General features: G+C 50.6%; 1 protein-coding gene and 1 long non-coding RNA gene across 2 annotated transcripts; both read left to right on the top strand.

Moving 5' to 3' along the window:
* The first annotated feature begins 45 nt into the window (after positions 1–45).
* LOC123168026 (pentatricopeptide repeat-containing protein At3g25210, mitochondrial) lies at positions 46–3461 on the top strand. The gene is made up of 5 exons (XM_044585889.1): positions 46–1657; positions 1987–2118; positions 2202–2390; positions 2502–2978; positions 3127–3461. The coding sequence occupies exon 1, from the start codon at positions 108–110 to the stop codon at positions 1302–1304; it is 1197 nt and encodes a 398-aa protein (XP_044441824.1). The 5' UTR covers positions 46–107; the 3' UTR covers positions 1305–1657; positions 1987–2118; positions 2202–2390; positions 2502–2978; positions 3127–3461.
* Positions 3462–17595: 14134 nt separating this feature from the next.
* Positions 17596–18528, top strand: LOC123168025 (uncharacterized). The gene is made up of 2 exons (XR_006484191.1): positions 17596–17848; positions 17951–18528. It is a non-coding gene; the product is annotated as an uncharacterized lncRNA (long non-coding RNA).
* The last annotated feature ends 2592 nt before the right edge of the window (positions 18529–21120 follow it).

Genomic DNA, 21120 nt, shown 5'->3' with positions numbered 1-21120 from the left:
TTTCTCGAGCGCGTGACCTTTCCACCGTCGCTCCGATCTCCCCCCCCCCCCCCCCCCCTCCTCCTCCTGCGCTTTAGGGAGACGCCGCCGCGCCGCCACCACCCGCTATGGCGCTCCTCGCCGCCGTCCGCCGCCTTCCTCGGGCCGTCCGGCTCCTAAAGCCTCACCACCTCAGCACCACTTCTTCCTCCACCTTCTTCGGCGACTCCGAGGGCCCTGCGCCCGCCTGGGAGCCGCGGTCCCCCGTCCGCTCCCCGCCGGACGATCAGTTCGCGGCGTGGGTCACGCGGCTGCGCCCGGGCTTCACCGCGTGCGACCTGGCCGACGCCATCAACTCCGAGCAGGACCCGGACCTCGCGCTCGCGCTCTTCCGCTGGGCGGCGCTCCGCCCGGGCTTCCGCCACGGCCCCGCCTCCTACATCGCCGCCCTCAACGCCGCCTCCTCCGGCAAGCGCCCCGTCGCCGCCGAGAACCTCATCCACGACGTGCTCGCGGGGGCCTGCGCCCCCGACCTCCAGCTCTTCAACGCCTGCCTCCGCTTCTGCTGCGACCGCCGCAGCCTCTTCCCCATCGCCTTCGACATGTTCAACAAGATGCGCGCCCTCCCGGCCAACGCCGGCTGCCGCCCCAACGTCGAGACCTTCACGCTGCTCCTCAGCACCGTCGTCCGCCGCGTGCGCCGCCCGCCCGCGTCGCTGGTCTACCTCCACGCCGTCAGATCCCTCTCCCGCCAGATGAAGGCCACGGGCGTGGTCCCGGACACCTACCTGCTCAACCTCATCATCAAGGCGTATGGGCGCTGCCTTGAGGTGGACGACGCCCTCAAGGTGTTCCGGGAAATGCCCCTCTACGGCTGCGAGCCGAACGAGTTCACCTACGGCTACATCGTCAAGGCCATGTTCCAGAAGGGCAGGACCGACAACGGGTTGGTGTATCTCAAGACGATGAGGGAGAAGGGGTTCGTGCCGAGCGGCGGCGTGTACATGTCGGCGGTGGCCGCGCTAGCACTGGAATGGAGGTTCGAGGAATCGAGAGAGGTGCTTTTGGATATGCTGGACAGCAAGCGGAAGCCAGATATGATCACTTACAGGACGCTGCTCGAGGAGCTGTGCCGAGCTACGCGGACAGAGGATGCGTTCCAGTTGCTGGAGGAGCTGAAAGAGCGGAAGCGAGGAGCATTGGACCAGAGGATGTACTCGGAATTGCTCGATGGGCTGCACTGGATTTCTCAGCCACAACAGAATAATAGTCTTCCTCGCTGTGACAGGGGCTCTGCCTCTGATGATAGGGGATCTCATGACTGAAATACTTTGATGAAAATTGCATGTCTTGGTGCTATCGAGTGGCGAATCACAGTCATAGAAGCTCTAATTCATGAAAGAATGTACTTCTGCTTGATAGATTCAATATGTTTTGATGCAGAAATGCGGAAGAGCATAAGGAGGAACTGCCTTGACCTGGTTGACTCAAACTTATGCACAATTACGGCTTTTGTCATGATTGATGCAATACCCACGGGGTAGAGAAGATACACAAAATGTCTTTGTTGGAGATGTGGGATCAGAAAAAAATATTGCTTGTTGCTGGCAGCAACGGTCGCTGGACTTGCTTGACAATAGCAATTTCCGAAGTAAATCACGTGTGGCATCTAGAAAAGGTTGTTCCAGGTATCATGTACTGTATGATATGAAGAACTACACAACAATACTTTAGTGTGGTACATTTTTAATTTTTTTGCTCGTAAAGTTCAGTCGCAGAATAAGTGTTTATGCCTGTGAGAATTTGCTCTTTGTTTCTCTACCTGGTGTTGATAACACAATCTGTATTGTAGAACCTTGTTCATGATAGATATTTATCTGTGAGAATAGTGCATCATGTGCCCCTTTTTTCCCCTTCCGAAATAGTATGGTCTGTCAATACACCCTTCATACCGCATTACATCTCTTGATATAACAAATGAGAACGCAATTCCTCCTTATGTTCCAGGATTTCGGGTGTACAACATCATTCAACTCTCTGGGTAAGAAACTACCCAGAGAGTGTGGCTGGAGACAGTTTAACATGATTTATTGTTATGAAATGAACAGTAGGCTGGAAGCTATTGCAACCTTCACCATGGTGAGGCCTCGCTTTTATATTGTGCATGTGAATTCGCACAAGTGGTTTTCTTCTGAATTTTACCAACATCCGTGTTTGTGCAGTGTCCAGCACTGGAACCAACAAAAATTGGTCGATTATATCGGTAGTAACAAATGGATTGAGTTTTGATCCTTTGCCAATCGTAGCAAGTCAGACACGAAATCCTGCATATTGCTATCCTGGTGTGTGGTATCATTTTTTGTTCTTTGAGGGGATGTAGTATCAGATCTCGGTGTTGGTTCAGTTCTCTGGTAAGTCAAGCACGTACTCCCTCCTTCCGTCCGGAATTAGTTGTCGTGCAGATGGATGTAATTCCGGACGGAGGTAAATCAGGGTGTGATTGTGATGCCGTGGTGTGCCAGTTGCAGGGTTGCTCATTTGTAGCTCAAGTTCAAGGGGCATCATGCTTTCTCGCAAGCTCCCGTGGAACCTGGCGACGGGACGGGTCTAACTTTGCAACCCTGGTCTAAAATCTGCAAGTTGCAACTGGCACAGCGGCACGAGTATGGAAATATGTACCCGGAAAAGTCTAGTCCAAATATCATGACACGAGTCAGCGCACGCGCGGTCGGTCGCTGGTGGAGGAGTTTATACCCTTCCGTTCCACCGAATGGACAGAAGCAAGGAGTGCTCCATCAGTCCTTTCCTCGTCCCACCCCCGCTTCCGCTTCCGCTTCCGCTTCCGGCGACCGCGTGCTGCACCGGGGACAGCGGCACCCACCGGACCGGAGGAGGAGATGGAGACGGCGCCGGGTTCGCGCTGCCGCCGGTGCCTGGAGACCCTGTGCGCCGTCCTCCTCCCGCCGCTCGGCGTCTACCTCCGCCACGGCTTCTGCTCCGTAAGTACACAAGATACACTCACGCTCACGCTCGTTGGCGAAATCCCCGTGCATGTTTCGTTTCCTCCATGCGTGCATCTCTTTCGCTGGCTGATTCACCCGATGCATGCTGCCGCTCACTCTTTCTTGCCGCTTGGTGCCGGAGCAGATGCGGTTCTTGATCAGCGTGCTGCGCACCATCATCGGCTACTACTTTTGCCTTCTCTTCGTTATTCAAGCCCCCGTCATGGGTTACGTGCGGAACTGCCTCACCTTCTCCTGTGTCTTGCTCCTCGTCGCATTCCTCAACTGCCCCAGTAATGGCGCTAACGACGACGTCGACGACTCCGCCACCGCCGCCTCCTACGTCCTGGTCGCCTGACCGTGTTTGAAGATTCCATGCCGTGTGGATTGTCAGGCCCACAACGAGATTATTTGGGCGAGGTCTTGTCACTGTACCAAAATTGAGTTGACCCACTTAAATCCAACCTCCTTATTGTGCCTCCTTGTGTTTTTTTTACAAAAGGGTGAATTCTAGCTTAAAAACGGAGCATGAAAGTGATATACAATTAGCACACACCCGGTCTTTGCATAGTTAGCGCTTGCCCGTAAATTTGCTTCTACATTCGTCCATGGACATGGATATGGGAGTTGGCCATCCAACACTGACCGCATACATTTCAAACACGGTTTCAACTAACCAGATAAATTTCATGCAAACACGACGGATTTTCATATAAACCGGAGCACATTCGTTACAATTCGGACATTTTTCATTAAAGAAGCAGCCGGACCCTAAACCTATCCTACGGCGGCGCCCGTCGTCCACTTCCTTTGTATTCCGCATCGGTGACCACATTCTCCATCTGCTGCTTCCATGAGCGACGGCAGGGTTCAAAACCCGTGAAGTGAAGGTACAGTCTCCGGCGAGGAAGGGTAGAACATGAGAGACAGACCGGCCCACTTGGGACAGAGTGCCCTGTCGCCTCCCATGCCCTACTCATCCTCAGAGGAGTCCCCGACCTGTCCGTCGCCAGTGCCAGTGGACGTGAGGTCGATGATGGACATGGACGGTCCGTCACTGTCCACATGCCACATGCGCCCCCGAAAGTTGGACGATGACGCGTAGGATGTGTAGTTGGCAGTGCTGGGGTCCATGACCGCCTGCGCCGCCAGTGCTTGTGCGGGCACGACTGCGTTTGCTTTGTGTTTCGAGCGACACCTTGAGCACGCGTGGCCTCGTAGAGCGCCCGCTGCTCCACAAAGAAGTTCGGGTTCGCCGCGCTCATGGCGGTGTTGGGGATCGTTGCAGAAATTAAAATTTTCTACGCATCACCAAGATCAATCTATGGAGTCATCTAGCAACGAGAGAGAGGAGTGCATCTACATACCCTTGTAGATCGCGAGCGGAAGCGTTCAAGTGAACGGGGTTGATGGAGTCGTACTCGTCGTGATCCAAATCACCGATGACCGAGCGCCGAACGGACGGCACCTCCGCGTTCAACACACGTACGGAGCAGCGACGTCTCCTCCTTCTTGATCCAGCAAGGGGGAAGGAGAGGTTGATGGAGATCCAGCAGCACGACGGCGTGGTGGTGGAAGTAGCGGGATTCCGACAGGGCTTCGCCAAGCGCTGCGGGAGGAGGGAGATGTGTCACGGGAGGGAGAGGGAGGCGCCAAGGCTTGTGGTGCTGCTGCCCTCCCTCCCCCCCACTATATATAGGCCCCCTGGGGGGGCGCCGGCCCTGGGAGATGCAATCTCCAGGGGGGCGCCGGCCAAGGGGGGGTGGCTTCCCCCCCAAGCCAAGTGGGGCGCCCCCCACCCCTAGGGTTTCCAACCCTAGGCGCAGGGGAAGGCCCAAGGGGGGCGCACCAGCCCACCAGGGGCTGGTTCCCCTCCCACTTCAGCCCATGGGGCCCTCCGGGATAGGTGGCCCCACCCGGTGGACCCCCGGGACCCTTCCGGTGGTCCCAGTAAAATACCGGTGACCCCCGAAACTTTCCCGGTGGCCGAAACTGGACTTCCTATATATAATTCTTCACCTCCGGACCATTCCGGAACTCCTCGTGATGTCCGGGATCTCATCCGGGACTCCGAACAACTTTTGGGTTACCGCGTACTAATATCTCTACAACCCTAGCGTCACCGAACCTTAAGTGTGTAGACCCTACGGGTTCGGGAGACATGCAGACATGACCGAGACGACTCTCCGGTCAATAACCAACAGCGGGATCTGGATACCCATGTTGGCTCCCACATGTTCCACGATGATCTCATCGGATGAACCACGATGTCGAGGATTCAATCAATCCCGTATACAATTCCCTTTGTCAATCGGTACGTTACTTGCCCGAGATTCGATCGTCGGTATCCCAATACCTTGTTCAATCTGGTTACCGGCAAGTCACTTTACTCGTACCGTAATGCATGATCCCGTGACCAACCACTTGGTCACTTTGAGCTCATTATGATGATGCATTACCGAGTGGGCCCAGAGATACCTCTCCGTCATACGGAGTGACAAATCCCAGTCTCAATCCGTGTCAACCCAACAGACACTTTCAGATATACCTGTAGTGTACCTTTATAGTCACCCAGTTACGTTGTGACGTTTGGTACACCCAAAGCACTCCTACGGTATCCGGGAGTTACACGATCTCATGGTCTAAGGAAATGACACTTGACATTGGAAAAGCTCTAGCAAACGAACTACACGATCTTTGTGCTATGCTTAGGATTGGGCCTTGTCCATCACATCATTCTCCTAATGATGTGATCCCGTTATCAATGACATCCAATGTCCATAGTCAGGAAACCATGACTATCTGTTGATCAACGAGCTAGTCAACTAGAGGCTCACTAGGGACATGTTGTGGTCTATGTATTCACACATGTATTACGATTTCCGGATAACACAATTATAGCATGAACAATAGACAATTATCATGAACAAAGAAATATAATAATAACCATTTTATTATTGCCTCTAGGGCATATTTCCAACAGTCTCCCACTTGCACTAGAGTCAATAATCTAGTTACATTGTGATGAATCGAACACCCATAGAGTTCTGGTGTTGATCATGTTTTGCTTTAGGGAGATGTTTAGTCAACGGATCTGCTACATTCAGGTCTGTATGTACTTTACAAATATCTATGTCTCCATTTTGAACAGTTTCACGAATGGAGTTGAAGCGACGCTTGGTATGCCTGGTCTTCCTGTGAAACCTGGGCTCCTTGGCAAGGGCAATAGCTCCAGTGTTGTCACAGAAGAGAGTCATCGGGCCCGACGCATTGGGAATAACTCCTAGGTCGGTAATGAACTCATTCACCCAGATTGCTTCTCGTGCTGCCTCTGAGGCCGCCATGTATTCCGCTTCACATGTAGATCCCGCCACAACGCTTTGCTTGCAACTGCACCAGCTTACTGCCCCACCATTCAAAATAACACGTATCCGGTTTGTGACTTAGAGTCATCCAGATCTGTGTCGAAGCTAGCATCGACGTAACCCTTTACGACGAGCTCTTCGTCACCTCCATAACGAGAAACATATCCTTAGTCCTCTTCAGGTACTTCAGGATGTTCTTGACCGCTGTCCAGTGTTCCATGCCGGGATTACTTTGGTACCTTCCTACCAAACTTACGGCAAGGTTTACATCAGGTCTGGTACACAGCATGGCATACATAATAGACCCTATGGCCGAGGCATAGGGGACGACACTCATCTTTTCTCTATCTTCTGCCGTGGTCGGGCATTGAGCCGTGCTCAATTGCACACCTTGCAATACAGGCAAGAACCCCTTCTTGGACTGATCCATATTGAACTTCTTCAATATCTTGTCAAGGTACGTACTTTGTGAAAGACCAATGAGGCGTCTTGATCTATAAGCAGCTTCTCCAAGGTCCTTCATTGAAAAACACTTGTTCAAGTAAGCCTTTATGCTTCCCAAGAATTCTATATCATTTCCCATCAACAGTATGTCATCCACATATAATATGAGAAATGCTACAGAGCTCCCACTCACTTTCTTGTAAACACAGGCTTCTCCATAAGTCTGTGTAAACCCAAACGCTTTGATCATCTCATCAAATCGAATGTTCCAACTCCGAGATGCTTGCACTAGCCCATAGATGGAGCGCTGGAGCTTGCACACCTTGTTAACATTCTTAGGATCGACAAAACCTTCCGGCTGCATCATATACAGTTCTTCCTTAAGATGGCCGTTAAGGAATGCCGTTTTGACGTCCATCTGCCATATCTCATAATCATAGTATGCGGCAATTGCTAACATGATTCGGACGGACTTCAGCTTCGCTACGGGTGAGAAAGTCTCATCGTAGTCAACCCCTTGAACTTGTCGATAACCCTTAGTGACAAGTCGAGCCTTATAGATGGTCACATTACCATCCGCGTCTGTCTTCTTCTTAAAGATCCATTTATTTTCTATGGCTCGTCGATCATCGGGCAAGTCAGTCAAAGTCCATACTTCGTTTTCATACATGGATCCTATCTCGGATTTCATGGCTTCTAGCCATTTGTCGGAATCCGGGCCCGCCATCGCTTCTTCATAGTTCGAAGGTTCACCGTTGTCTAACAACATGATTTCCATGACAGGGTTGCCGTACCACTTTGGTGCGGAACGTGTCCTTGTGGACCTACGAAGTTCAGTAGTAACTTGATCTGAAGCTTCATGATCATCATCATTAACTTCCTCCCCAGTCGGTGCAGGCACCACAGGAACATCTTCCCACGCTGCGCTACTTTCCGGTTCGGAAGGAGTGACTATCACCTCATCAAGTTCTACTTTCCTCCCACTTACTTCTTTCGAGAGAAACTCTTTCTCTAGAAAGGACCCATTCTTGGCAACAAAGATCTTGCCTTCGGATCTGAGGTAGAAGGTATACCCAATGGTTTCCTTAGGGTATCCTATGAAGACGCATTTTTCCGACTTGGGTTCGAGCTTTTCAGGTTGAAGTTTCTTGACATAAGCATCGCATCCCCAAACTTTTAGAAACGACAGCTTAGGTTTCTTCCCAAACCATAATTCATACGGTGTCGTCTCAACGGATTTCGACGGTGCCCTATTTAAAGTGAATGCAGCTGTCTCTAGAGCGTATCCCCAAAATGATAGCGGTAAATCGGTGAGTGACATCATAGATCGCACCATATCCAATAGAGTGCGATTACGACGTTCGGACACACCGTTACGCTGAGGTGTTCCAGGCGGCGTGAGTTGTGAAACGATTCCACATTTCCTTAAGTGCGTACCAAATTCGTGACTTCAATATTTTCCTCCACGATCTGATCGTAAGAACTTTATTTTCCTGTCACGTTGATTCTCAAGCTCACTCTGAAATTTCTTGAACTTTTCAAAGGTCTCAGACTTGTGTTTCATCAGGTAGACATACCCATATCTACTCAAGTCATCAGTGAGAGTGAGAACATAACGATAGCCACCGCGAGCCTCAACACTCATTGGACCGCACACATCAGTATGTATGATTTCCAATAAGTTGGTTGCTCGCTCCATTGTTCCGGAGAACGGAGTCTTGGTCATCTTACCCATGAGGCATGGTTCACATGTGTCAAATGATTCGTAATCAAGAGACTCCAAAAGTCCATCAGCATGGAGCTTCTTCATGCGCTTGACACCAATGTGACCAAGGCGGCAGTGCCACAAGTATGTGGGACTATCGTTATCAACTTTACATCTTTTGGTATTCACACTATGAATATGTGTAACATCACGTTCGAGATTCATTAAGAATAAACCATTGACCAGCGGGGCATGACCATAAAACATATCTCTCATATAAATAGAACAACCATTATTCTCGGATTTAAATGAGTAGCCATCTCGCATTAAACGAGATCCTGATACAATGTTCATGCTCAAAGCTGTCACTAAATAACAATTATCGAGGTTTAAAACTAATCCTGTAGGTAAATGTAGAGGTAGCGTGCCGACGGCGATCACATCGACCTTGGAACCATTTCCGACGCGCATCGTCACCTCGTCCTTCGCCAGTCTCCGCTTATTCCGCAGCTCCTGTTTTGAGTTACAAATATGAGCAACCGCACCGGTATCAAATACCCAGGAGCTACTACGAGTACTGGTAAGGTACACATCAATTACATGTATATCACATATACCTTTGGTGTTGCCGGCCTTCTTGTCCGCTAAGTATTTGGGGCAGTTCCGCTTTCAGTGACCATTTCCCTTGCAATAAAAGCACTCAGTCTCAGGCTTGGGTCCATTCTTTGGCTTCTTCCCAGCAACTGGCTTACCGGGCGCGGCAACTCCCTTGCCGTCCTTCTTGAAGTTCTTTTTACCATTGCCTTTCTTGAACTTAGTGGCTTTATTCACCATCAACACTTGATGTTCCTTTCTGATCTCCACCTCCGCTGATTTCAGCATTGAATATACCTCAGGAATGGTCTTTTCCATCCCCTGCATATTGAAGTTCATCACAAAGCTCTTGTAGCTTGGTGGAAGCGACTGAAGGATTCTCTCAATGACCGCGTCATCCGGGAGATTAACTCCCAGCTGAGTCAAGCGGTTGTGTAACCCAGACATTTTGAGTATGTGCTCACTGACAGAACTATTTTCCTCCATCTTACAACTGAAGAACTTGTCGGAGACTTCATATCTCTCGACCCGGGCATGAGCTTGGAAAACCATTTTCAGCTCTTCGAACATCTCATATGCTCCGTGTTGCTCAAAACGCTTTTGGAGCCCCGGTTCTAAGCTGTAAAGCATGCTGCACTGAACGAGGGAGTAATCATCAGCACGTGACTGCCAAGCGTTCATAACGTCTTGGTTCTCTAGGATGGGTGCGTCACCTAGTGGTGCTTCTAGGACATAATCTTTCTTGGCAGCTATGAGGATGATCCTCAGGTTCCGGACCCAGTCCGTATAGTTGCTGCCATCATCTTTCAGCTTGGTTTTCTCTAGGAATGCGTTGAAGTTGAGGGCAACGTGGGCCATTTGATCTACAAGACATATTGTAAAGATTTAGACTAAGTTCATGATAATTAAGTTCATCTAATCAAATTATTCAATGAACTCCCACTCAGATAGACATCCCTCTAGTCATCTAAGTGAAACATGATCCGAGTCAACTAGGTCGTGTCCGATCATCACATGAGACGGACTAGTCAACATCGGTGAACATCTTCATGTTGATCGTATCTTCTATACGACTCATGCTCGACCTTTCGGTCTTCCGTGTTCCGAGGCCATGTCTGTACATGCTAGGCTCGTCAAGTCAACCTAAGTGTATTGCGTGTGTAAATCTGGCTTACACCCGTTGTATTCGAACGTTAGAATCTATCACACCCGATCATCACGTGGTGCTTCGAAACAACGAACCTTCGCAATGGTGCACAGTTAGGGGGAACATTTTCTTGAAATTATTATAAGGGATCATCTTATTTAAGCTACCGCCGTTCTAAGCAAATAAGATGTAAAACATGATAAACATCACATGCAATCAAATAGTGACATGATATGGCCAATATCATTTTGCTCCTTTGATCTCCATCTTCGGGGCGCCATGATCATCTTCGTCACCGGCATGACACCATGATCTCCATCATCGTGTCTTCATGAAGTTGTCACGCCAACGATTACTTCTACTTCTATGGCTAACGTGTTTAGCAATAAAGTAAAGTAATTTACATGGCGTTATTCAATGACACGCAGGTCATACAAAAAAATAAAGACAACTCCTATGGCTCCTGCCGGTTGTCATACTCATCGACATGCAAGTCGTGATTCCTATTACAAGAACATGATCAATCTCATACATCACATATATCATTCATCACATCCTTTTGGCCATATCACATCACAAGGCATATGCTGCAAAAACAAGTTAGACGTCCTCTAATTGTTGTTGCATGTTTTTACGTGGCTTCTATAGGTTTCTAGCAAGAACGTTTCTTACCTACATAAAACCACAACGTGATATGCCAATTTCTATTTACCCTTCATAAGGACCCTTTTCATCGAATCCGATCCAACTAAAGTGGGAGAGACAGACACCCGCTAGCCACCTTATGCAACTAGTGCATGTCAGTCGGTGAAACCTGTCTCACGTAAGCGTACGTGTAAGGTCGGTCCGGGCCGCTTCATCCCACAATGCCGCCGAATCAACATAAGACTAGTAGTGGCAAGAAAATTGACAATATCGACGCCCACAACTGCTTTGTGTTCTACTCGTGCATAGAAACTACACATAGACCTAGCTCATGATGCCACTGTTGGGGATCGTTGCAGAAATTAAAATTTTCTACGCATCACCAAGATCAATCTATGGAGTCATCTAGCAACGAGAGAGAGGAGTGCATCTACATACCCTTGTAGATCGCGAGCGGAAGCGTTCAAGTGAACGGGGTTGATGGAGTCGTACTCGTCGTGATCCAAATCACCGATGACCGAGCGCCGAACGGACGGCACCTCCGCGTTCAACACACGTACGGAGCAGCGACGTATCCTCCTTCTTGATCCAGCAAGGGGGAAGGAGAGGTTGATGGAGATCCAGCAGCACGACGGCGTGGTGGTGGAAGTAGCGGGATTCCGACAGGGCTTCGCCAAGCGCTGCGGGAGGAGGGAGATGTGTCACGGGAGGGAGAGGGAGGCGCCAGGGCTTGTGGTGCTGCTGCCCTCCCTCCCCCCACTATATATAGGGCCCCTGGGGGGCGGCGGCCAAGGGGGGGTGGCTTCCCCCCCAAGCCAAGTGGGGCGCCCCCACCCCTAGGGTTTCCAACCCTAGGCGCAGGGGAAGGCCCAAGGGGGGCGCACCAGCCCACCAGGGGCTGGTTCCCCTCCCACTTCAGCCCATGGGGCCCTCCGGGATAGGTGGCCCCACCCGGTGGACCCCCGGGACCCTTCCGGTGGTCCCGGTACAATACCGGTGACCCCCGAAACTTTCCCGGTGGCCGAAACTGGACTTCTTATATATAATTCTTCACCTCCGGACCATTCCGGAACTCCTCGTGACGTCCGGGATCTCATCCGGGACTCCGAACAACTTTCGGGTTACCGCATACTAATATCTCTACAACCCTAGCGTCACCGAACCTTAAGTGTGTAGACCCTACGGGTTCGGGAGACATGCAGACATGACCGAGACGACTCTCCGGTCAATAACCAACAGCGGGATCTGGATACCCATGTTGGCTCCCACATGTTCCACGATGATCTCATTGGATGAACCACGATGTCGAGGATTCAATCAATCCCGTATACAATTCCCTTTGTCAATCGGTACGTTACTTGCCCGAGATTCGATCGTCGGTATCCCAATACCTTGTTCAATCTCGTTACCGGCAAGTCACTTTACTCGTACCGTAATGCATGATCCCGTGACCAACCACTTGGTCACTTTGAGCTCATTATGATGATGTATTACCGAGTGGGCCCAGAGATACCTCTCCGTCATACGGAGTGACAAATCCCAGTCTCGATCCGTGTCAACCCAACAGACACTTTCAGAGATACCTATAGTGTACCTTTATAGTCACCCAGTTACGTTGTGACGTTTGGTGCACCCAAAGCACTCCTACGGTATCCGGGAGTTACACGATCTCATGGTCTAAGGAAATGACACTTGACATTGGAAAAGCTCTAGCAAACGAACTACACGATCTTTGTGCTATGCTTAGGATTGGGCCTTGTCCATCACATCATTCTCCTAATGATGTGATCCCGTTATCAATGACATCCAATGTCCATAGTCAGGAAACCATGACTATCTGTTGATCAACGAGCTAGTCAACTAGAGGCTCACTAGGGACATGTTGTGGTCTATGTATTCACACATGTATTACGATTTCCGGACAACACAATTATAGCATGAACAATAGACAATTATCATGAACAAAGAAATATAATAGTAACCATTTTATTATTGCCTCTAGGGCATATTTCCAACAGGCGGCCCCGGCCTACTCAATTGTGCTCTTGCCGTAGATTTGGCCCTCCGCCTGCCAGTGCTACTCGGGGAGGAACATGTTGTACCTCTGCTCCTCCTGCACCTGCTGGAAGGTCGACATAGGAGTCGAGCAGGCTCCTCCTCCGTTATGGCGACATTGTAGTGTGCCTACGCCTACTTCATAGTCATGCTGGCATGCACAGGAGCGAGGTCTGATGTCGTGTCATCGTCGGAGACCTTGGGCGAGCTGGTCGACATACCATGCTCGATCCGCCAGGCACGGTGAGTCTGCTAGGCAGCTGCAAGGGCGACCATCTCGTGATTCTTTCTGATGACAGGCTCTCCTACATGGTGCTAGAGGTTGCAGTCATGGTGGATGTGGTACAAGGGACGAGGATGTGGAGCGAAAGTGTTGCGTTGTGGAGTTTAGCCAGGTGTCGCCTCCTTTAAATAACGGATTATAGTAAGGCCAAGCGTCCGGGTGCGTCAATGCGCAACGCCGTAGTTGGTTCCTCGGCCGGTGAGCCTGCTTGATGGCGGCATACGGACGAACGGGCATTGAATGGGAGTGGTAGATATCCGTCTTGTCCCGTACAGTAAACATCTTGGAGACATTGAACAGACAAGGACAACAGGGACGCAACGTGGGCGGCGCTCTCGGCCGGTGCGTGTTCCATTCTATCCATAGCCATCTCAACTGAATTGCAATAGCGAACTTCTCAAGGTTTTAAATTCCCAAGCCTTCGAACTCTTTAGGCCTACACAATTTCGCCCAATTGATCTTGCACTTCCCACCGATCACCGTGTCAGAGCCAGCCTAAAGATAGGCGTGCCACAAACGATCAATTTTCCTAAGCACCTCGACCGGGAGATCAAGTGGCGTGAGATGATATATGGTCACCGTCCTGAGGACCGCCTTGGCCACATGCCTCCCCCTCCATGGTGCAAGCTTCCCTGTGGTTTTGTCCTCAAAATGTTGTAGGTGAATCCTCCGTAACCTTCTGATCATGAGCGGCAGACCCCAGGTACCGGATGGGGAAGGAGGACCGACAGGCTGGAAACGATTGTAGCGTGTCATCGAGGTCAATGTTCTCACACAGGATAGGTGCAACCAGGCTCTTGGCGCAGTTTGTGACTAGGTCGGTAGATTCTCAAAGGAGGCTGAAAGATCGTGGATGTCGCCTAGAGGGGGGGTGAATAGGCGCTTTAAAATAATTACGGTATAGGCTTGAACAAATGCGGAATAAACCTAGCGGTTAATTTGACAAGCACAAAACCTACAACAACTAGGCTCACCTATGTGCACCAACAACTTATGCTAAGCAAGATAAACAACTAAGTGATAGCAAGATATATGACAAGAAACAATATGGCTATCACAAAGTAAAGTGCGTAAGTAAAGGGTTCGGTTAAGAGATAACCGAGGCACGTGGAGACGACGATGTATCCCGAAGTTCACACCCTTGCGGATGCTAATCTCCGTTTGGAGCGGTGTGGAGGCACAATGCTCCCCAAGAAGCCACTAGGGCCACCGTAATCTCCTCACGCCCTCGCACAATGCAAGATGTCGTGATTCCACTAAGGGACCCTTGAGGGCGGTCACCGAACCCGTACAAATGGCAACCCTTGGGGGCGGTCACCGAACCCGTACACTTTGGCAACCCTTGGGGGCGGTCACCGGTACTCGTCAAATTGCTCGGGGCGATCTCCACAACCTAATTGGAGACCCCGACGCTTGCCCGGAGCTTTACACCACAATGATTGAGCTCCGAACACCACCAACCGTCTAGGGTGCCCAAGCACCCAAGAGGAACAAGCTCAAGGGCACCAAGCACCCAAGAGTAATAAGCTTCTCAACTTGTAACTTCCACGTATCACCGTGGAGAACTCAAACCGATGCACCAAATGCAATGGCAAGGGCACACGGAGCGCCCAAGTCCTTCTCTCTCAAATCCCACCGAAGCAACTAATGCTAGGGAGGAAAAAGAGAGGAAGAACAAGAAGGAGAACACCAAGAACTCCAAGATCTAGATCCAAGGGGTTCCCCTCACAAAGAGGAGAAAGTGATTGGTGGAAATGTGGATCTAGATCTCCTCTCTCTTTTCCCTCAAAAACTAGCAAGAATCCATGGAGGGATTGAGAGTTAGCAAGCTCGAAGAAGGTCAACAATGGGGGAAGAACACGAGCTCAAAGGATAAGGTTCAATGGGGAAGAAGACCCCCTTTTTTATAAAAGGGGAAAAATCCAACCGTTATGTGCTCAGCCCGCACACGAGCGGTACTACCGCTCCACGAGCGGTACTACCGCTCTGGCGGAAGAAGCAGGGAAAAGGAGCAACCAAACATGAACCTTGGGGCGGTAGTACCGCTTATAAGCGGTACTACCGCGCACCCCAGCGGTACTACCGCTGGAGGAGCAGAACACGGGACCAAAAAACAGTAGCGGTACTACCGCCCGACCGGAGCGGTACTACCGCTTATAGGCGGTACTACCGCCCATCAGGGCGGTACTACCGCTTATAGGTGGAACTGCCGTGCCTTACTGCCGTGCAACTACTGCAAAACTCGACACGAAAAATGCAAGACCCAAAATCGAGGCGGTACCAGCGCGGAACCGTAGCCGTACTACCGCTTATGGCCATAGGCGGTACTACCGCTTTGGACAGCGGTACTACCGCTTGGGGTGATAAGCGGTACTGCCGCTCTGGCCGCGGTACTACCGCTAGGAAACCAAAACTGCCATAACTTCTGCATATGAGCTCCGAATTGAGCAAACTCAAGCTTGTTGGATTGAGAAAGACGAGTAGCATCAAAACAGCGACTGGTTATAGTAAGAAGAGGCAGGGGAGGTATGCCAAAAAATAGAGGAGTGAAACCTCCAACCGAGAAGAACCGACATAACTTCCAACATCGAAAACATCATAGAAGATGCGAGTGAACTCCGTTTTCGATGAACTCGAGCTTGTCATCAAGATGACCATAAGCTCCAAAACTCACAAAGAGAAGAACCAAACAAGAACCAACAAAGATGATGTAAGGATGCAATGGTTTGAGCTCTCTATGAACGATACGATCAAGCTACTCATCGAGAGCCCCCCTTGATAGTACGGCAATCGATCCTATAACCCGGTCTCCCAACTACCATCATGAGACCGGTAAAATAGAAAACCTATCAAGAGCAAACCTTTGCCTTGCACATGGTCCACTTGAGCCAGAAGATGACGATCTTGACTCCCTCAAGATGGACCACCTTTCTTGGTTGTGTTGGCTCGATGAAGACTAGTTGATTGCTCCCCCATACTCCACTATGGGTGAGCCACTCTTCCGCACATCTTCACAAGTCCATTGTCACCACAATGGACGGCAAGCTTCAAGCATTTGATCTCTTCATGATGCTTCACTTGAACTTGCACACCGCAACCTAACCCCACAAAGAACTCTCACGAAGATCATGGGTTAGTACACAAAGCGTAATCGACAATGCTTACCACACCATGGGATCGCTTGATCCCTCTTGGTACATCTTGTGCGCTTTGTGTGTTGATCAACTTGATAGTCTTGATCAACCTTGACTCTTTCCAACTCTCTTCATTTGGATGATGTCTTGAAGGTAAACATGAATGATCACACAATCTTCTTCTTCAAGACATGCTTGCAATAAGCTCTACTCTCACATGACCAATCTTTGGATAATTCCTTAATAACACCTTGGTCACCACATAAACTCCTTGAAACCAACACATGGACTTCAAGAAATGCCTATGGACAAATCCTTCAAATATAACTCAAGGCAACCATTAGTCCATAGAGATTGTCATCAATTACCAAAACCAAACATGGGGGCACCGCATGTTCTTTCAGAGGCAAAAGTGGCAGCAAGGAATTAGACATCCTCCTTGATCGGGGCGTAGAAAACAGTCGCACCGTTGGCGTAGAGAGAAGCTCGAATGCACGTGCGTCGTCTTCCCAGAGGGTGAAGTTCCCCCTGATCAACAACCTTGCTTAGAATGTGGTGGAGCGGGTCGATTTGCTTAGAATGTGGTGCAACGGGTCGATGGCTAGCACGAATAGCGACGGAGATAGTGGGTCTCCCTGCCGGAGGCCATATCTGTGCTTTATCATGTCCTCCACAATCCCATTTAGCAAGACCCGAGAAGATGACGATGATAGAAAGGCCGAGATCCATCCGCGAAAGCGAGCAGTGAAGCCAAGCAGTGGTGGTTGAGCATGTCCATGAGGTAGTGCCACCTAACGGAATCAAAAGCCTTTTTGGTGTCGAGCATGAGAAGGAACATTGGATTTTTGATGCAGTGGAATCTTCTGGCCAGATTACACACGAATAGAAAGTTATCACGTATGCTTCATTTTTCTATGAAGGCATCTTGTGCAATTGAAACAATCTGTTGATGTGCGGAGCTAACCGAATAGTGCTTGGCCACGGCATGAATGAGGCTGATAGGTCGGAAATCCGTGATGTCCTCAGCACCATCTTTCTTGAGGATGAGAGCAATATTCGCCGAATTCAGCCGATGGAAGTTTTCCGCATGGAGGTTGCTCATTTGTAGTTCAAGTCCAAGGGAGGTGCTTCCTCGGAAGCTGCTGCAGAACGTGTGGACTCGGCGGGTCTAACTTTACAACTTTGGTGTGCTGCCCATCGCAAGTTCCGACTGGCACAGTTGTACTCGTACTACAAAGCCTGAAATAGTCTAGTCTGGCGTTCACGTAGGAGTCAGCGCACGCGCCGTTCCGTTCCAACAAGAAGAAGAGAAGCAGCGAGCGTCCCCCCTACAGCTCGTTCCACAACCGCTCAGGCGAGCAGCACCGTACAGCAGCATCCGCCGGAGGAGGAGATGGAGATGGGGCCGGGTTCGCGGCGCCGCCGGTAGCTGGAGATCCTGTGCGACGTCCTCCTCCCGCCGCTCGGCGTCTACCTCCGCCACGGCTGCTACTCCGTACGTACGCAACTCACACATTCATTTCCCCTCCATGCATCCCTTTCACCAGCTGATTCACCGGACGCTGCCACTCTTTCTCGCTGCTTGTTGCCCGAACAGACGCGGTTCTGGATCAGCGTGCCGTGCACCGTCCTCGGCTACTTCGCCTGCCTTTTCTTCGTCACTGAGGCCCCCTTCATGGGCTACCTGCACGACTACCTCGCCCTCCTTGGTGCCTTGGTGCTACTCTGCCACTGCAGCAAGGGTTGTTACCTGCACAACCTGCTCGCCTTCCTTGGTGTCTTCCTCCTACTCGGCTACCACCCCAACAAGGACTACCTGCACAGCTACCTCGGCGCCGTCTGTGTCTTCGCCCTATTCGTCCGCTACCCCAGCAACGGCGACAACGGAGAAGTCGACGAGGAGGACGACCCCGCCGCCGCCGCCTCCTACGTCTCCATCGCCTAGCCTGACCGACCACCCATCTCTCGCTAGTTCGAGGTTAGTTAACCAGACAATAAAGCTACGAGTAGCTAGCAGAAGATGTGGTTTCATAATCTGCCAAATACTTGTCGAGAACTCGTGGTATACATCGACAATGGATCGTACTAAGTTGTCCCGAGCTCGTGAGTACTCCATTATGACGGTTTGTTTGCCAGGTTAAGTTGTACTGAATATTATACATTTTATTACTACTAGCTACTCGTTGCAAGTTCCAACTGGCACGAAGCCTAGTCTAGTATTGGCGGAGCAGTCAGCGCACGTGCCGTAGTTATCCTTCCGTTCCAGCAAAAGGATCAGCAAGCAAGCAGCCAACCGGCGAGCGCGGGAGAAGAGAAGAGCAGCATCCACCAACGACGGGAGGAGCCGAGGAGGAGATGGGGTTGGGCGCTTGGTGCCGGCGGTGGCTGGACCTCCTGTGCGTCGTCCTCCTCCCGCCGCTCGGCGTCTACCTCCGCCATGGCCGCTACTCCGTACGTGCGCAACACACACACACACACACACACACACACACACACACACACACACGCCGAAGAGCGAGCTCACCGTGTTTCATTTCCTCCATGCATCTCTTTCACCAGCTGATTCACCGGATGCCTGGCCATCTCTTTCTCTTTTGCATGCTGTTTCTTTTGCCTTGTTGCTGGAGCAGACGGGGTTCTGGATCAGCGTGCTGCTCACCATCCTCGGTTACCTCCTGTTATTTCTCGAGGTCCACTTCATGGGCTACGCCTACTGCGTCGTCTACGCCGTCTGGGTCCTCGTCTACGTCTACCGTGACGGCCTCCCCCATAACGGCGACGACGATGATGACGAGTCCCCATGTGCCACCGCCTCCTACGTCTTCGTTGCCTGACCAACGGACCAACCAGCAAAACCGTCGCCATCCCCTGCATTGATTTTTGTATGGACCTTGCCCTTGCAAGCTCAGTCTGCCCGACTGCTGAACGTTGAGATTGACATTTTATTATTGTAGGAGTAGGAAAGAAAGCATAAAGGAGATAAAAACAGGTTAACCAAACAATAAAACAAGCAAAAGAACTCTAGAACTGTTCGTGCAGATGAAATTTTCATTCACTCCGAGTCTCTGACCTCTTGGAAGAAACCTATATACTCCTTCCGTCCGAAAAAACTTGTCCCTCAAATGGATGTATCTAGTACCAAGTTAGTGCTAGTACATCCATTTGAGGAACAAGCTTGGGACAAGCTTTTTGGAACGGAGGGAGTACTTCCTATGAAAATAAACTTCAATGCAAATCCATTCATGTAGGTTATGCGCCTTTTCTATTCTTGAGTTTTTAGGAGTAATTGCTCAAAACCACCATATTCGTGGCTAGAGTATTGTAAAATTGTCATTTTTGCCAAAAATCACGAAAGACCACCACTTCTGCGTCAAGTGAATAACAAAGTGCACTAAATGGGCTGCAAGCCGCGACTAACTGGATAACTAACAGGGATGGCCCACCTGTCGGGTACATGTGGCGCGGGCAAACTGCTGTGCGGAGACGGACGTTGGCACTAGATCTTCTTCCTCCCACACCCTTTCCCCCATCCTCGACGGAACCACCGCGGAAGGGAGGGGGTTGGGCTGCTGGAATCCCACGACGGCGACTGGTGGTCGCTGCAGTCCACAAGCGGCGACGCGCGCACTAGCTACACCACTGACGCCTGGCGAACCGCACGAGGGGCGCTGGACAGCACCATGCCCGGCCGGCACCAAGGCCGGTGTAGCGGTAGTGAGCAGCGACGGCGCAAGCAGAAGCAACAACACAGGCATTGGGCAGCAGCGACGCAAGCAGAAGCAGCAACGCATGCAGCAGGCAACAACGGCGGCGGGCAGCGGCAAACAGCAACATAGGGCGGCGACGGCAAGCAGCATCAACGGCACACGCAGCGGCAGCGGCGGCAGGCAGCCACGGCCGGCCACCACCACGGTCGGCCTTGCCATGGCCGGCCACCATCATCGTCATTACACAAAGAGGACTTGGTTGCTTTTTAAAAGAAACTAATGGGGACTTGATTTTTTTTAAGTTACAGGAGCGGTAACAACCGTCTGGCTGCGACTGTTTGCCCTTGCCACGTGGCTCCGACAGGTGGGCCCCGGATGTCAGTTTTTCTGTTATTCGCGGCTCGAACCTTGTTTAGTGCATTTTGTTATTCACTTGACGTAGAAGTGGTGGTCTTTTGTGATTTTTGGTAAAAACGGTAGTTTTGAAGTACTATAGCCACGAATGTGGTGGTTTTGAACAATTTACTCAGTTTTTATAGACCTACAAATCAAGAAGGCAACAGAGAGAATCTTAAGAAAGTATAGTTTAGGAAAAGTTGATGTAAACTCTATGATGTCTTAGGGCATGTACAATGATGATATCTTAGTGATGCCACGTCGGATAAGAAAAACACATGAAACTTGTTGTATCCCACATTGGATAATAGTGAAAAAGATTTGGATAGCTTCGGCCTGTCGTTTTTACCCCAACTTGAGCATCGCCCCGAGAAGCTCCAAATCCACCCATTGGACTTGGACCCTGATCTGAATCCGAACATGACCGAAGAGGGGGGAGAAGGAGATGGGAATGAGAGTGAGAACTCGGGTTTGTGCGGATGGGTCAGGACAAGCCGACATGGCTGACATGTCCGAACATGCTCACATAATCCAATATCCGGCCAACATTTGGGATGAGTTTGAGGAGATCAGGGCAGTTCAGATAAATGGGTGGCTTTAGTGAGAATTTTTTCGGATGGTGTTCATACAATTCGACTGGACAAACGAGGTGGCTATGAGGACG

The sequence above is a fragment of the Triticum aestivum genome, chromosome 7D (genome assembly GCF_018294505.1).
Source record: "Triticum aestivum cultivar Chinese Spring chromosome 7D, IWGSC CS RefSeq v2.1, whole genome shotgun sequence".
Taxonomy (NCBI): Eukaryota; Viridiplantae; Streptophyta; class Magnoliopsida; order Poales; family Poaceae; genus Triticum; species Triticum aestivum.
Note: the sequence above shows the minus strand (reverse complement) of the source record. Positions and strands in the feature narration are given on the sequence as shown.

Coding starts and splice junctions, on each gene's coding strand:
- LOC123168026 (XM_044585889.1), top strand. CDS start 108: ATGGCGCTCCTCGCCGCCGTCCGCCGCCTTCCTCGGGCCGTCCGGCTC.